At 45.6% G+C, this 15,838-nt stretch overlaps 1 protein-coding gene, 1 non-coding gene and 1 pseudogene across 2 annotated transcripts; 1 reads left to right on the top strand and 2 right to left on the bottom strand.

Annotated features, from left to right (window-relative positions):
* Positions 1–15,838, bottom strand: part of LOC141043041 (uncharacterized) — an 81,541-nt pseudogene that overhangs the window by 33,022 nt on the left and 32,681 nt on the right.
* LOC109756372 (uncharacterized) lies at positions 1,758–5,576 on the top strand. Its single transcript, XM_020315222.4, has 3 exons — positions 1,758–2,598; positions 3,277–3,431; positions 5,026–5,576. Exons 1-3 carry the CDS (start codon positions 1,872–1,874, stop codon positions 5,383–5,385), a joined length of 1,242 nt encoding a protein of 413 aa, XP_020170811.1. The 5' UTR covers positions 1,758–1,871; the 3' UTR covers positions 5,386–5,576.
* Positions 3,099–3,170, bottom strand: TRNAP-CGG (transfer RNA proline (anticodon CGG)). Its single transcript has one exon. It is a non-coding gene; the product is annotated as a tRNA-Pro (tRNA).

Consider the following 15,838-nt stretch of genomic DNA (forward strand, 5'->3'; position numbering starts at 1 on the left):
TCTAAGGCTACTCATAGTGGGGAGTATCATATAGTAGTATCATGCATACTAGTGTATGATACTACCTCCATAGTGCATAATATCATAAAGTAGTATCATAGATGATCATATTTATTGCCATGCATGACACAAAGTAGCATAGCATTTAACATGATACGGTATCTACGTATGTTACTCTAACTCTCTCTCTCTCTTCTTTAATTATGTGTCACATAAGCATGTTTGCTAGTCCCAAGTGCATGTTACCGGTTATGTTACTCCCACTATGGCCAGCCTAAATCTTCTACTCCCTCTCTCTCGGTTTACAGGGCGTGCGCGTATCCCTAGGTCGTAAATTTGACCAACCTAATAGAAGTCATATATTACAAAAAATATATCAATATAAACTTCACATGTTCTATTTTCAAATGATATAATTTTTGTGTTATATAGTTTATATTAGGGTGATCAAATTGGCAACCTAGATATACGCGTAGGACTTGTAAACTGAAACGGAGGAAGTATCATGATTTTTTTATTAAAAATTGAATTATTTAGTACTTAAACTGTAAAACCAGTTAGCAATATGCCGATTTTTTTAGAGATTTGTCTTCACCACGTGAACCTCAAAACAATATCATTTTATTTGATGATGTTTTCTTCTATTAACACCAGTTACCAAGTTATGATATGAGGCTTCCATGTTAGTAGTGAATGATTACCATCCTAATAGTGTATGCTTACCAGGTAAAAAAATATGTTACTTTGCAATGTTATGTAGGTCTAAATAGTAAGTATTGAAGTGTTATCAACGGGTAAAAATCATATAAGTCCACGTGACAGTAAACCATGTATTATAATTTGATAATGAAATGCCTATAAAGCACATACATCTTGTAAATAGCCAAAACATAGCATGGTAATTATTGATCGGAAAAGAAGTCGACAAACCATATCAATTTTGGTTATAGTGAGAGCGGATTGTGAATTGAATACACCAAATGAGATTTTTTTTTCATGAAAATTCGAAACTGTAGAATGTTGCTTGATGTCATGCTTGCATGCATTCACACGGTATCGTGTCGTGGTTTGTCCGATGCATGCGTTAGGCATGGATGATCAAAGAGGGCCACACGGCAAGGTCAGGACGCGACATCACAACAAAGATAGTACTACCAAACTAGAGAATCAAACAAATGACTCTGTGGGGGGCCACTTTATTCGAAAATCCGTTTTGTGTGGATCTTATGACGCAAAGCTCATTTTTGGTATCTCCATTTTGAATGAGCTTTGCGTCATTTTTGTTCTTTGCTTCCTTTTGTCACATGTTATCATCGACACGGATTATTCTTTCATGTTTCCGGTCTTCACGATATTCCGAAGAAAGAACATACCAGAATGTTTCCTCTCATATGATAAGAGTAGATATTCCTGATGGCCTTTCATGGAAAAAGATACAGTGCGTCTTTTAGTGCATTCAAATCTCACTATGGTCCTCATAGGAAGATCTGCTCGCAGCACATGGTTGCCTATAAATCTGACAGTACCCCGTCCGAGCCCGAGTAACAGCACCCAAACCATCAAACACTTTGCTCCAAAGCAAATCAGCGCATCCCCTGTCATCCCTCTTCTTGGAGCTCTCTTGACGGCGACAAGAGAGGGTCTGATCCCCTCCATCGCAAAACCCAGACAGACACAGCACCAAAACGGCCGCCCCCCGAGCCGGGCCCCACCTCCCCCCTCCGCCAACTTCGCCCCGCGCCCCAACGCCGCGACGCAGCGCGACTCAACACTCCCCCAAGCCGCAACCCCTCGCCAGTCGCCACCTCCCTCCCTCCGGCTCCTCCCCCAGAGCTCCCCCCAAACCCTTCCCCTCCCCGGCCCGGTTCCCGATGGGCAATTGCTCCCCCTCCCCGCGCCGCCGCCGCCCGTCCCCGGCCGGCTCCCCGCCCTCCCACTCCAGCACGGCCTCCGGCGGCGCCAGCGGCGGCGGCGGCGGCGGCGGCGGCACCACCGTGTCCCCGTATGCGCTCGCCAGATCCCCCTCCGTCTCCGTCTCCGTCGACCCGGAGGCCGACGCCGAGCGTGGGGGCGTCGTCCGCGTCTACGGCTCCGACGGCTGCCCCGTCGCGTGGCGCCTCCGCGTCGCGCTGCTCTACAAGGCGGCGGCGCCCGTGCACTTCACGCCGTCCGAGGCGGCCCCGCTCGGCCGCCCCGTGCTCCGCCTCTCCGCCGCCGACCCGGAGCTCTGCGGCGCCGCCGACGAGCTGCTGCGCCACGTCGACGCGCGCTTCGAGGGCAAGCCCCGCGTCGCGCCGCCCGACCGCCCGCCATCCGCGCGCGCCTCGCTGGCCGCCGCGGCCGCCGAGGAGGTGGCCGAGATGGTGCGGCTGCAGCACCGCAGCGCGGAGCGGCACCTGGAGGGCGTCGCCGCCAAGCTGGCGGAGATGGTGAAGAAGGGGGCGAAGAAGGCCGGCAAGGGGCGGAACGTGGCGGTGGAGGGCGCCGAGGTGCGGAGGCTCGGGAAGTGGTACGGCGACGCCATGGAGGTGATGCTGGAGCACGCCAGGATGGAGGAGCGGGTGCTGTTCCCCGACATCCAGAGGGCTTCGTTCCCAGGTCAATTTCAGCCCGATCCCATTCCCCACTAGTCTCAACATTTCACTTAAATTTCGCTTGCTGCTCTCGAGGATTTCTGAGGAAGGTGCATTTCCTATTGGGTGGTTTCCTCATTGTCGTCTTCTGCATTTTCCTGTCCCTTTTGACATTCCGGGTGCATTCACCGCCTATGGGCAACTGCTCCGTGTCCCTGCTATAAATTGCTTTGCGCCGGCCGTGTACTCGTGCTGGTGAATTTTCATGGATTTGCAGAATCTGCCGTGACAGGAAGGGATGGGGATAGGAGCGCTCTTTTCCTTTCTCTATCTACTGTGTTCCTTGTCGATCAAAATGCTTCTGGTTCCTTTACCTTTGTAGCTGCACATGGACATTTTCTCCCATCCGATTGGTAAAAACGAACAAGGTAACAAAAGACAGTGATGTCGTGTAGTAGAGCAGAAGCTACTGATAGAAAAATTCCCTTGTCATTTTCCATCCAGGTGCAAAACATAACAAAAAATGGGGCGTTGCGAGAATCGAACTCACGACCTCCCGCACCCGAAGCGGGAATCATACCACTAGACCAAACGCCCTTGTTGTTATCCTCGATCCGAGAGCTTAATTAAGCAGTTGTTTAATCACGCCCATATGATTGAGTAACTGCAGTCCAATCTGATCCTAAAAGTATTTTATGCGCAGGGGTGTGCGATAAGGTTCAGGAGCAGCACGGGAAGCACCTGCCCATGATGAACGGAATCAAGGAGGATATAAAAACGCTTCTGACGCTGGAGCTGGGCAGCGCCCTCTTCTATGAAGTGCTGGTCAACCTCTCCGTCCGCCTCAAAGCGTTGCAGGTACGTACATGCTCTCTTGTGCATTTGGTGGCTGTTTCATCTAGCATATTCTGCTTATTGCATTACTGTTCTGTACTCTGCATTGCTTGTGAAATCTTGCAAGTTTGTATTTGAACTGTGCTACTAGTATGTTTCAATATCATATACCGGAAAGAATATTCAGGTGGCTTTTGGAATTGTGCTATATGAAAAGTCATTTCGCGGAGGTTGATGTGCAAGCTTCACCTTTTGTGACTTGCAAGGCTTGTCTACTGCCTTCAGGCAAAAGTGCCACCAGTAATTTGTTGGTGTGGATGTTATCCTCTCATAATCAGTACCCCTTTAGCTAATGACCTGACAAGAGATACTCTCAGAAAGGTAGTAACCGAAAGTGAAGTACAATGATGAGAGTTCACCTAGTCCCACGAGAGAAAAATATACTGATTCCTTGCTTCTTCCATGGAAAAGTTGGTTGTGTTGCACTACTGTCCCTTGCACTTTTGGAAGATCATGTGGACCTGGATAAGGGCCACTACCAACCTGTTTGCTCTGTAAAACTTCATAGTTTGAGCAGCACATTGTATTGTAGGGTTAATTTTAGTGTTCAAGTTGGATACAGACCCACTACCATGGCAGTTGCATACAGCTCTACTACCATATTACCACATTATTATTGTGTGAGTGGAAAGCTTAGGCGAAAGCAGGGTGCAGCCTGGTCTGACCTGTTTACCTTGTATGATTTGCTTTTGAGGATTTCAGTGCCACATGTAGGGTCGGGTTAGTGTCGTAACTTCGAGAGTTGGATATGGATCCTCCACCATTGCTATTGCGTACAGCTCTACCACTGCACTAGAGTTTTGCTCCTGGAAAGTTGTGAGAAGAGTCAGCCTGGCCGAAGCTAGAGTGCAGCCTGGCCTAAGCAACTAAGAAAGTTGCTTTGCAAGACATTGGGTTTTAGCTGTTTATTCTCACTACAGCTAGGTCTATCCACATGTGCCTACCAAGCTGATGAAAGGAGTTGACGTAGCTCAGCAAACTGCTAAGATCATATATGTTGTAATCATCAGGAGCACTTCCATGGATGCTTTGCCGCGTTGATTCGCCACGTAGTATCTTGGCATTAAGTAGTATGCAGACAGCAACCGTTTCGCTCAGAACCAACTTAGAAGGGTTGACAACTTCTACAATCTATTCATTACTCCCTCTGTAACTTAATATAAGGTGTTTCTTTGACACTATTATACTCCCTTCGTCCGGAAATACTTGTCCAAGAAATGGATGTATCTAGATGTATTTTAGTTCTAGATACACCCATTTGTACCCATTTCTGCGACAAGTATTTCCGGACGCAGGGAGTATTAAGTTACGGAGGGAGCAGTTGTTAATGTTACAGTGAAATGATGTACATGCATGCTAGAATAATGCGAAAGATGTACCTAAATATTTGGAAATGATCTCCTGTGATAGGATCATTATACGTTATCCTTATCTGGTAGCAACTTGTAAATATTTGTTATATATTGATTCTTTAGAATAATATCAAATGATTACATAAGCCATCACAAATCTTTTTTTCATGCTTGGTGTGGATCTGAAATTAATCAAACACTGGCAGGATCACACCAAGGAGCACTTCAAGGAGGAAGAGAAGGATATGCTCCCACGATTGGAATCGGTACGGCGGATGCAGCGCGAGGAGGGGAATGTTCCTGACAAGTCCAACTCCGGATGGGCGTCGGAGGCCATGGGCACGATGGAGATGACGCACTCGAAGCTCTTCCCCTTCTTCATGACCGGGCTCATGCCCCAGGAGGCCGTGCAGTACCTCGACCTGGTGTGCAGATGCACCAAGAACACCCGGCATCTGGTCTCCATGCTCAGATCGCTCGCGGAGCGCCTGGAGGACGCGAACCCGTTGATAATCCACAACAACCCCACACGACTATATGAGCACCTACTTGTAAAATCCCCATAAGCTTCAGGTCCAGCAAAAAATATAGGGTATTTACGTGCCACGTAAATTGTGAATGCCAACCAGCCAGCCCTCTTCTTTTCTCTTGTGTGGAGTGCAGCCATGTAATTCTTGGGTTTATTGGGTGAGAGCGTGTATATCTATCTTATCACTCCGAAGTGTGCAAGGGAAATGAAAATTTGGAGTGATAGCAATGGCAGCGGTTTTTACTGACCTGTTTAGTTTAATCACCGTTTCTGGGTGTTGGTGGATTGATAATGATCTGATCCCGCAAGGTCATGGCTATTCAGATCTGATCTGTGATCTACGATCTGTAAGGTGATGAGATTCTTTGGGTTGACAAGTTCATTTTGGTGATATGATACGATTTTGACTGATGCAGACCATTCAACCTGGCAAGTTGAGACAGATCATCAGTTTATCTGGTGATAGACTAGGGCAGGCAACCTGAAAAATGAGTTTGTGGTAAGATTAGTTCTGGTAGCAGCTAAACAAAGGGACCAGGCAACCTGAAAAATGAGTTTCTGGTAAGATTAGTTCTGGCAGCAGCTAAACAAAGGGACCACTTAGTAATCTCACCAGTTAAAAAAATGAACTAAAAAACAAGAACCTATTTTTTTCAGTCATCTACTACTCCATCCGTCTTATAATATAAAAGCGTTTTTTACACTAGTATTGTGTCAAAAACGCTCTTATATTATAACGAGACGGCAGGTGTAGTTGATTAGAGAGTGTTTTTTTTCTCTCCGAGCAACTGTTGAGTGGTAGTGATACTATTTGCTTCTGATCCTTGAAACACACAAATGACGATTTCTATTAGAGACTAGAGAGTGCCTTAACAGTAAATGGCTGAACAGAAGTGTCACTAGGCTGGGGCCATGTCTTGGCACAGAAAGAAAAAGGAAATAAACACTTCTGCTTCGGTAGACTCCCTAAACACATGAACGATTTAGATTATCCGATATTCCTTCATCGGTAAAGGCATGATGGTCATATATTTATAAAAATGGCCCGCCCGCCCGTGCACTACGTATATGTATTCGTGCGTCCACGGTGCAAGGCGTATTTTTTCATCCACTGGGTGGCGTGATTTGTTTTTGAGAAAGTAAAAAAAAAGACCGCTGAGACGGGGTCGAACTTGCGACCTGTTGCACTGGGGCAATTTGTAGATTTGAACTAGCCACTAGGATACGAAGGTTTGTTGTGATAGATTCCAGGCTTTTTCATTTTTCATCTGCAGGGCAGCAGTGATTTATTTTCTATTTTTGTTGGCACCGGATCACGATATTTGTGTTGCGTGACGCGCCGTGGCACGCGGGGCAGCACGGCTGCACCCCTACCGCTTACCGCCGTCGTCTCGGCTGCCGTGCCACATCCGCTGCCGCCTGTCGCTCGCATGCCGCATCGCTCGCCCCGCCATTAAGTCGTCGCCTCGTGCTACCCGCCCTGGCATTCACACCGATGCGGCGCCCTCCAACCCCCCTCCCCCTGCAGCCCCCAGGCTATAAAAAGCCGGGGTCGGCCAGCCGCCGCACACTGCCCCTCCTCCTCCTCCTTAGACCCCCGTCGCCCCTACTCTTCTCGATGGCGAGCTCCGGATCCGACAGCGAGACGGTCGATCTTGGCCGTCAACTCTCTCGTGGCCGCATGCAGAGTTGAGCCGCTTCGGACTACTCATTTCATCGTCGGCACGGCTGCCGAAGGAGTGGCACATCACCGCCGATGGATACACGACATTGGGGCCCGACGCAACACTCGAGCAGCTCCGCTCCCGTGCAAAAATGAATGAATCCGGACAACAAACATGCTCCGTCATGCCAAGCCTGTATTTTTAGGGTTTTTTCACCTAGAAAACCGTAGAAAATGCATAGAATGCCATAAATGAATGAAACTTGGCGTGCATGCTAGCCATGGTGATGCCATTATGTGGGAAACTTGGCGTGTATATGGAAAACATTTTCTGCAAATTCGAAATAAAATTCAAATTTGAATTCAAATCTTTTGGCAATATTTTCTTCCGACTTTTTTTGGAGTGTCATGTTAGCTCCTCTCATACTTTTGCTCAAGTATTTGTCAGGGATATTTGAAGTAAATTTTTAAATGCCAAGTTGAATCCAAACAAAACTTAAATGCCTCTGAAAATTTCCAAATGTCACTCAATTCAAACAAAATGCATAGATGCTTAGCTAATAATTGTAAAACATTCCAAATTGAAAACTTGGGATGTTACAGTTTCAGCATCAGAAATAGAAATATCATTGGGATTCTCAGGTGTGTCAGCAACAGGTTCACTAGAAGCATGCAAAGTCCTATTATTTTTATTTTCTTCTTCTTAGAAGGACAAGGTGCATCTACTTTAGTTCTCTGAGAATCTTGCTCAATTCTCTTAGGGTGGCCCTCAGGATACAAAGGTTCCTGAGTCATTTTACCCCCTCTAGTCATAACTCTAACAACATTATCATTTCTCTTATTATTTAATTCATTGAGCAAATCATTTTGAGCTTTAAGCACTTGTTCTACTTGAGTGGTAACCATATAAGCATGTTTACTAATGAGTTTAAGTTCACCTTTAACTCTAGACATATAATCACTCAAGTGTTCAATCATATAAGCATTACGTTTCAATTGTCTACCAACATAAGCATTGAAGTTTTCTTGTTTAACAATAAAATTATCAAACTCATCTAAGCATTGACTAGCAGACTTATAACGAGGAATATCACCTTCATCAAATATATAGAGATAATTTACCTTTACTACCTGTGTCGGGTTATCAAGACCATGTATTTCTTCAATAGGTGGTAAATTCTTAACATCTTCAGCTTTAATACCCTTTTCTTTAATAGATTTCTTTGCCTCTTGCATATTTTCAGGACTGAGAAATAGAATACCCCTTTTCTTCGGAGTTGGCTTATGAATTGGTTCAGGAAGTGTCCAATCATTTTCATTACTCAACATATTATTCAATAGCAATTCAGCTTGATCAACAGTTCTTTCCCTGAAAACACAACCAGCACAACTATCCAGGTGGTCTCTGGAAGCATCGGTTAGTCCATTATAAAAGATATCAAGCATTTCATTTTCTTAAGAGGATGATCAGGAAAAGCTGAAAGATTGAGGATGTCGCCTAGGGGGGGTGAATAGGCGCTTTAAAATAATTACGGTTTAGGCTTGAACAAATGCGGAATAAACCTAGCGGTTAATTTGTCAAGCACAAAACCTACAACAACTAGGCTCACCTATGTGCACCAACAACTTATGCTAAGCAAGACAAACTACTAGGTGATAGCAAGATATATGACAAGAAACAATATGGCTATCACAAAGTAAAGTGCATAAGTAAAGGGCTCGGGTAAGAGATAACCGAGGCACGCGGAGACGACGATGTATCCCGAAGTTCACACCCTTGCGGATGCTAATCTCCGTTTGGAGCGGTGTGGAGGCACAATGCTCCCCAAGAAGCCACTAGGGCCACCGTAATCTCCTCACGCCCTCGCACAATGCAAGATGCCGTGATTCCACTGAGGGACCCTTGAGGGCGGTCACCGAACCCGTACAAATGGCAACCCTTGGGGGCGGTCACCGAACCCGTACACTTTGGCAACCCTTGGGGGCGGTCACCAGAACCCGTCAAATTGCTCGGGGCGATCTCCAACCTAATTGGAGACCCCGACGCTTGCCCGGAGCTTTACACCACAATGATTGAGCTCCAAACACCACCAACCGTCTAGGGCGCCCAAGCACCCAAGAGGAACAAGCTCAAGGGTACCAAGCACCCAAGAGTAATAAGCTTCTCAACTTGTAACTTCCACGTATCACCGTGGAGAACTCAAACCGATGCACCAAATGCAATGGCAAGGGCACACGGAGTGCCCAAGTCCTTCTCTCTCAAATCCCACCGAAGCAACTAATGCTAGGGAGGAAAATGAGAGGAAGAACAAGAAGGAGAACACCAAGAACTCCAAGATCTAGATCCAAGGGGTTCCCCTCACATAGAGGAGAAAGTGATAGGTGGAAATGTGGATCTAGATCTCCTCTCTCTTTTCCCTCAAAAACTAGCAAGAATCCATGGAGGGATTGAGAGTTAGGAAGCTCGAAGAAGGTCAACAATGGGGGAAGAACACGAGCTCAAAGGATAAGGTAGAATGGGGAAGAAGACCCCCTAATATAGTGGGGGGAACAATCCAACCGATACCCCCAAAACAGCCCCGCAGAGGGCGGTACTACCGCAGGAGGCAGCGGTACTACCGCTCCCCCGGGCGGTACTACCGTGGAGTCTGGAGGGCAGGAGAGTGACAGACCCGAGCGGTACTGCCGCGGTGGTTGGGCGGTACTACCGCTCGTGAGCGGTACTGCCGCCCTACTGCCGCTGTGAAGTACCGCACTATCCGACACGAAAAATGACCCCTCGAGTCGACGCGGTAGGGGCCTGGTACCGTAGCGGTACTACTGCTGAGGACCCACCAGCGGTACTACCGCTGCGGAGCGGTACTGCCACTTGTGACCCCTAAGCGGTACTACCGCTGGGTACCGCGATACTACCGCTGGAACCATCCTAAAGCCACTTCCACGAAAACAAGTATACTCCACGGGAAACCAAAACTGCCATAACTTCTGCATATGAGCTCCGAATTGAGCAAACTCAAGCTTGTTGGATACAACACGACGAGTAGCATCAAAACAGCGAGTAGTTATAGTAAGAAGAGGCAGGGAAGGTATGCCAACAAAATAGAGGAGTGAAACCTCCAACCGAGAAGAACTGGCATAACCTTCCAACATCGAAAACATCATAGAAGATGCGAGTGAACTCCGCTTTCGATGAACTCGAGCTTGTCATCAAGATGACCATAAGCTCCAAAACTCACAAAGAGAAAAACCAAACAAGAACCAAGAAAGATGATGCAAGGATGCAATGGTTTGAGCTCTCTACGAATGATACGATCAAGCTACTCATCGAGAGCCCCCCTTGATAGTACAGCAATCGATCCTATAACCCGGTCTCCCAACTACCATCATGAGACCGGTAAAATAGAAAACCTATCAAGGGCGAACCTTTGCCTTGCACATGGTCCACTTGAGCTAGATGATGACGATCTTGACTCCCTCAAGTTGGACCACCTTTCTTGGTTGCGTTGGCTCGATGAAGACTAGTTGATTGCTCCCCCATACTCCACTATGGGTGAGCCACTCTTCCGCACATCTTCACAAGTCCATTGTCACCACAATGGACGGCAAGCTTCAAGCATTTGATCTCTTCATGATGCTTCACTTGAACTTGCACACCGCAACATCTTCACAAGTCCATTGTCACCACAATGGACGGCAAGCTTCAAGCATTTGATCTCTTCATGATGCTTCACTTGAACTTGCACACCGCAACCTAACCCCACAAAGAACTCTCACGAAGATCATGGGTTAGTACACAAAGCGTAATTGACAATTCTTACCACACCATGGGATCGCTTGATCCCTCTCGGTACATCTTCTACGCTTTGTGAGTTGATCAAGTTGATTCACTCTTGACTTAGTCTTGATCAACCTTGAATCTTTTCAACTCTCTTCATTTGGATGATGTCTTGAAGATATACATGAATGATCACACAATCTTCTTCTCCAAGACATGCTTGCAATAAGCTCAACTCTCACATGACCAATCTTTGGATAATTCCTTAATAACACCTTGGTCACCACATAAACTCCTTGAAACCAACACATGAACTTCAAGATATGCCTATGGACAAATCCTTCAAATATAACTCAAGGCAACCATTAGTCCATAGAGATTGTCATCAATTACCAAAACCAAACATGGGGGCACCGCATGTTCTTTCAAAAGCATTAAGTAATCGGAGAAGCCTCCCCCAAGCTTGTGGGAGACTCTCTTCTTCAATTTGCACAAAATTATATATTTCCCTTAAGGCAGCTTGTTTCTTATGAGCGGAGAAATATTTAGTAGAGAAGTAATAAATCATATCCTGGGGAGTACGCACACAACCAGGATCAAGAGAATTAAACCATGTTTTAGCATCACCCTTTAATGAGAACGGAAATAATTTAAGGATATAGTAGTAACGAATTTTTTCCTCATGAGTGAATAGGGTGGCTATATCATTTAATTTAGTAAGATGTGCCACAACAGTTTCAGATTCATAGCCATAGAAAGGATCAGATTCAACCAAAGTAATTATCTCAGGATCGACCGAGAAATCATAATCCTTATCAGAAATACAGATAGGTGAAGTAGCAAAAGCATGGGTCATATTTCATTCTAGCATTCAAAGATTTTTCTTTCAGCTTAGCTAACAGTTTCTTAAGATCATATCTATCTTTGTAAGCAAAAAAGTCTCTAGCAGTTTCTTCATGCATAACATAACCCTCAGGTACATCAGGCAATTCATATCTAGGGGGAGAATCTTCATCATCACTTTCATCAATATTATCAGTTTCAATAATTTCATTCTCTCTAACCCTAGCAAATTGTTCATCAAGAAATTCACCTAATGGCACAGTATTATCAAGCATAGAAGTAGTTTCATCATAAGTATCATGCAAAGCAGAAGTGACATCATCAATAACATGCGACATATCAGAATCAATACCAGGAGTAGGTTTAGGTGTCGCAAGTTTACTCATAATAGAAGGTGAATCAAGTGTAGAGCTAGATGTCAGGTTTTTACCTCCCCTCGTAGTTGAGGGATAAATCTTGGTTTTTTCGTCTTTCAAGTTCCTCATAGTGATCAGCAGATATAAATCCCAAATGACTCAAAGAATAGAGCTATGCTCCCCGGCAACGGCGCCATAAAATAGTCTTGATAACCCACAAGTATAGGAGATCGCAACAGTTTTCGAGGGTAGAGTATTCAACCCAAATTTATTGATTCGACACAAGGGGAGCCAAAGAATATTCTCAAGTATTAGCAGCTGAGTTGTCAATTCAATCACACCTGGAAAACTTAATATCTGCAGCAAAGTATTTAGTAGCAAAGTAATATGGAAGTAACGGTAACAGTGGCAAAGGTAACAGTAGCAGTTTTGTAGTAATTGTAACAGTGGCAACGGAAAAGTAACTAAGCAAAGATCAATATGTCAAAAGCTCGTAGGCATTGGATCAGTGATGGATAATTATGTCAGATGCGATTCCTCATGCAACGGTTATAACATAGGGTGACACAGAACTAGCTCCAGTTTATCAATGTAATGTAGGCATGTATTCCGAATATAGTCATACGTGCTTATGGAAAAGAACTTTCATGACATCTTTTGTCCTACCCTCCCATGGCAGCGGGGTCCTATTGGAAACTAAGGGATATTAAGGCCTCCTTTTAATAGAGTACCAGACCAAATCATTAACACTTATGAATACATGAACTCCTCAAACTACGGTCATCACCGGGAGTGGTCCCGATTATTGTCACTTCGGGGGTACCGGATCATAACACATAGTAGGTGACTATTGACTTGCAGAATAGGGTCAAGAACTCACATATATTCATGAAAACATAATAGGTTCAGATCTGAAATCATGGCACTCGGGCCCTAGTGACAAGCATTAAGCATAGCAAAGTCATAGCAAGATCAATCTCAGAACATAATGGATACTAGGGATCAAACCCTAACAAAACTAACTCGATTACATGATAAATCTCATCCAACCCATCACCGTCCAGCAAGCCTATGATGGAATTTACTCACGAACGGCGGTGAGCAGCATGAAATTGGTGATGTAGGAAGGTTGATGATAACGACGGCGACGGATTCCCCTCTCCGGAGCCCCGAACGGACTCCAGATCAGCCCCCCGAAAGAGATTAGGGCTTGGCGGCGGCTCCGTATCGTAAAACGTGATGAATCCTTCTCTCTGGTTTTTTCTCCCCGAACGTGATATATAGAGTTAGAGTTGAGGTCGGTGGAGCCTCAGGGGGCCCACAAGGCAGGGGGCGCGCCCCAGGGGGGTGGGCGCGCCCCCACCCTCGTGGACAGGGTGTGGGCCCCCTGGCGTTGATTCTTTCGCCAGTATTTTTTATATATTCCAAAAATATTCTCCGTGAAGTTTCAGGTTATTTCGAGAACTTTTATTTCTGCACAAAAATAACACCATGGCAATTCTGCTGAAAACAACGTCCCGGGTTAGTTCCATTCAAATCATGCAAGTTAGAGTCCAAAACAAGGGCAAAAGTGTTTGGAAAAGTAGATACGTTGGAGACGTATCATTGGCATGTGTAAGTGCATCTAGTGCCACCCCTAGTTGGTTTTGGAGTATTGACGACAAACATGGTTGAGGGACTAATGTGTTTCTGAGAATTGCAGGATAACACAAGTAGTAGTCCCACATTGATTCGGTTTACCTACCAGAGATGACCCCTAAAAATGTGTGAAGACATTGAAGACAATGGTGGTTTGTGAAGATATTCACAACGAAGATTATGACTTGAGAAGACATTCACGTGAAGAGTATGGAGTGCGAAGACATGGTTGTTTCGTAGTTTCCTTTTCTTCTTTGTTGAGTCATACGAACCACTGCACTGTTAAGTGGGGTCCAAGTGAACAAAGTCAGAATGACTGATGTGATGCTCAACCAAATCCTATGTCTTCGAGCGAAGACAATGAGAGCAAATCTTATCCAGAGTTGGATGAGTCAGCTTTACTTGTAGCCCAAGTCAAGCTGCCGCGTGTGTTTGAAATCTGACCATTGGACACGTGTCAGTTCCTTAGTGACCCAGGGTCATTTTGGACAAATCAGGTCGGGTTGCCTCCTGGCTATAAATAGCACACCCCCTACACCATAAATTGGTGGCTGCTCAGAGTTAGTGCATGACTTTTGTCGTTTGAGAGCAACCCACCTCTGAAGCATTTGAGAGAGAGATCCTTGCGAGGACAAAGCCCAAAACACCCAGAGCCAAAGAGTGTTAGGCATCACTGAAGTCTTTCTGTCCGCGTGATCTGAAGACTTGTTACACTTGAGGACGTGAATCCTCCAGCCGGTTAGGCATCGCGTTCTGAGCATCCAAGAGTCATTGTGGATTGCCGGTGAACGAAGTCTGTGAAGGTTTGGAAGTCTACCTTGAAGACTTACCAGAGTGATTGGGCGAGGACTAAGTGTCCTTAGCTCAAGGGGAATAAGGTGAAGACGCGGTCTTCTGAGTTAAATCTCAGCCTCCCTAACTAGACGTACATTTGTCACAGCAACTGGAACTGGTCCAACAAATCCCTGTCCTCCCCAAGCAACTAGTTCTATCTCTTATCTCCCTTTACCTACAGTTTGTCTTCGTGAAGTCATTGCCTACTTGCATTATCTGATTGACTTCACTGTGTGAAGACTGTTGTTGTTTGGCTTCATACTATCTTCCACCCTGATCCATACTACCTAGCTGCTGATAGTCTTCGTGCTTTCTCTTCATTACTTATTTGACTATGGCTTGTCTAGTGTAGTCTACCTTCCGCTGCATATCAATAGGTTCATTTCTATTGTTTGTCTTCAAAGCCCTCGTGTTTTGAAGACTTTCATAAAAATCACCTATTCACCCCCCTCTAGTCGATAACTAGCACTTTCAGCATGGATCAAGACTGGGATTTGTCACTCCGTATGACGGAGAGGTATCTCAGGGCCCACTCGGTAATACAACATCACAACAAGCTTCCAAGCAATGTGACCAATGAGTTAGTCACGGGATCTTGTATTACGGAACGAGTAAAGAGACTTGCTGGTAACAAGATTGAACTAGGTATGGAGATACCAACGATCGAATCTCGGGCAAGTAACATACCGATAGACAAAGGGAACTACATACGGGATTAGTTGAATCCTTGACATCGAGGTTCGACCGATAAGATCTTCATTGAATATACAGGAACCAATATGGGCATCCAGGTCCCGCTATTGGTTATTGACCGTAGAGGTGTCTCGGTCATGTCTACATGATTCTCGAACCCGTAGGGTCGCACGCTTAACGCTTGGTAGCGCTAGGGTAGTATTGGGATATTAATAGTGGAAAGTACGAAGGTTGTTTGGAGTCCCAGATGGGATCCGGGACATCACGAGGATCTCCAGAATGGTCCGGAGGTAAAGATTCATATATGGGAAGTCATATTTTGGGCTCCAGAAAAAGTTTGGTTTTTTCGGTATTGTACCAGGAAGGTTCTACAAGGTTCTGGGGGTTCCACCATGGGGCCCAACTACCTAGGAAGGGCCCACATGGACCAAGGGGTGGGGCTACAGCCCACTTAGGTTGGCCGCCCCATTCCCCAAGGCACATGTTGTTTAAATCTAGAGATAAGGTCTTATCTCTAAATTTAAAGGGTTGAATCTAGAGATAAGATGTTATCTGCAAGTTTAAAGGGATTTCAACCTTGTGGCCGGCCCTAGATGTGTTTTGGACACCCTCCCCTGCCCCTAGCCTATATATAGATGGGGGGGGGGGCGCATGGGGGCAGCCAACCCTTCACCCTTGCCCATTGCCT

This window comes from Aegilops tauschii, chromosome 3 (genome assembly GCF_002575655.3).
Source record: "Aegilops tauschii subsp. strangulata cultivar AL8/78 chromosome 3, Aet v6.0, whole genome shotgun sequence".
NCBI classification, from domain to species: Eukaryota; Viridiplantae; Streptophyta; class Magnoliopsida; order Poales; family Poaceae; genus Aegilops; species Aegilops tauschii.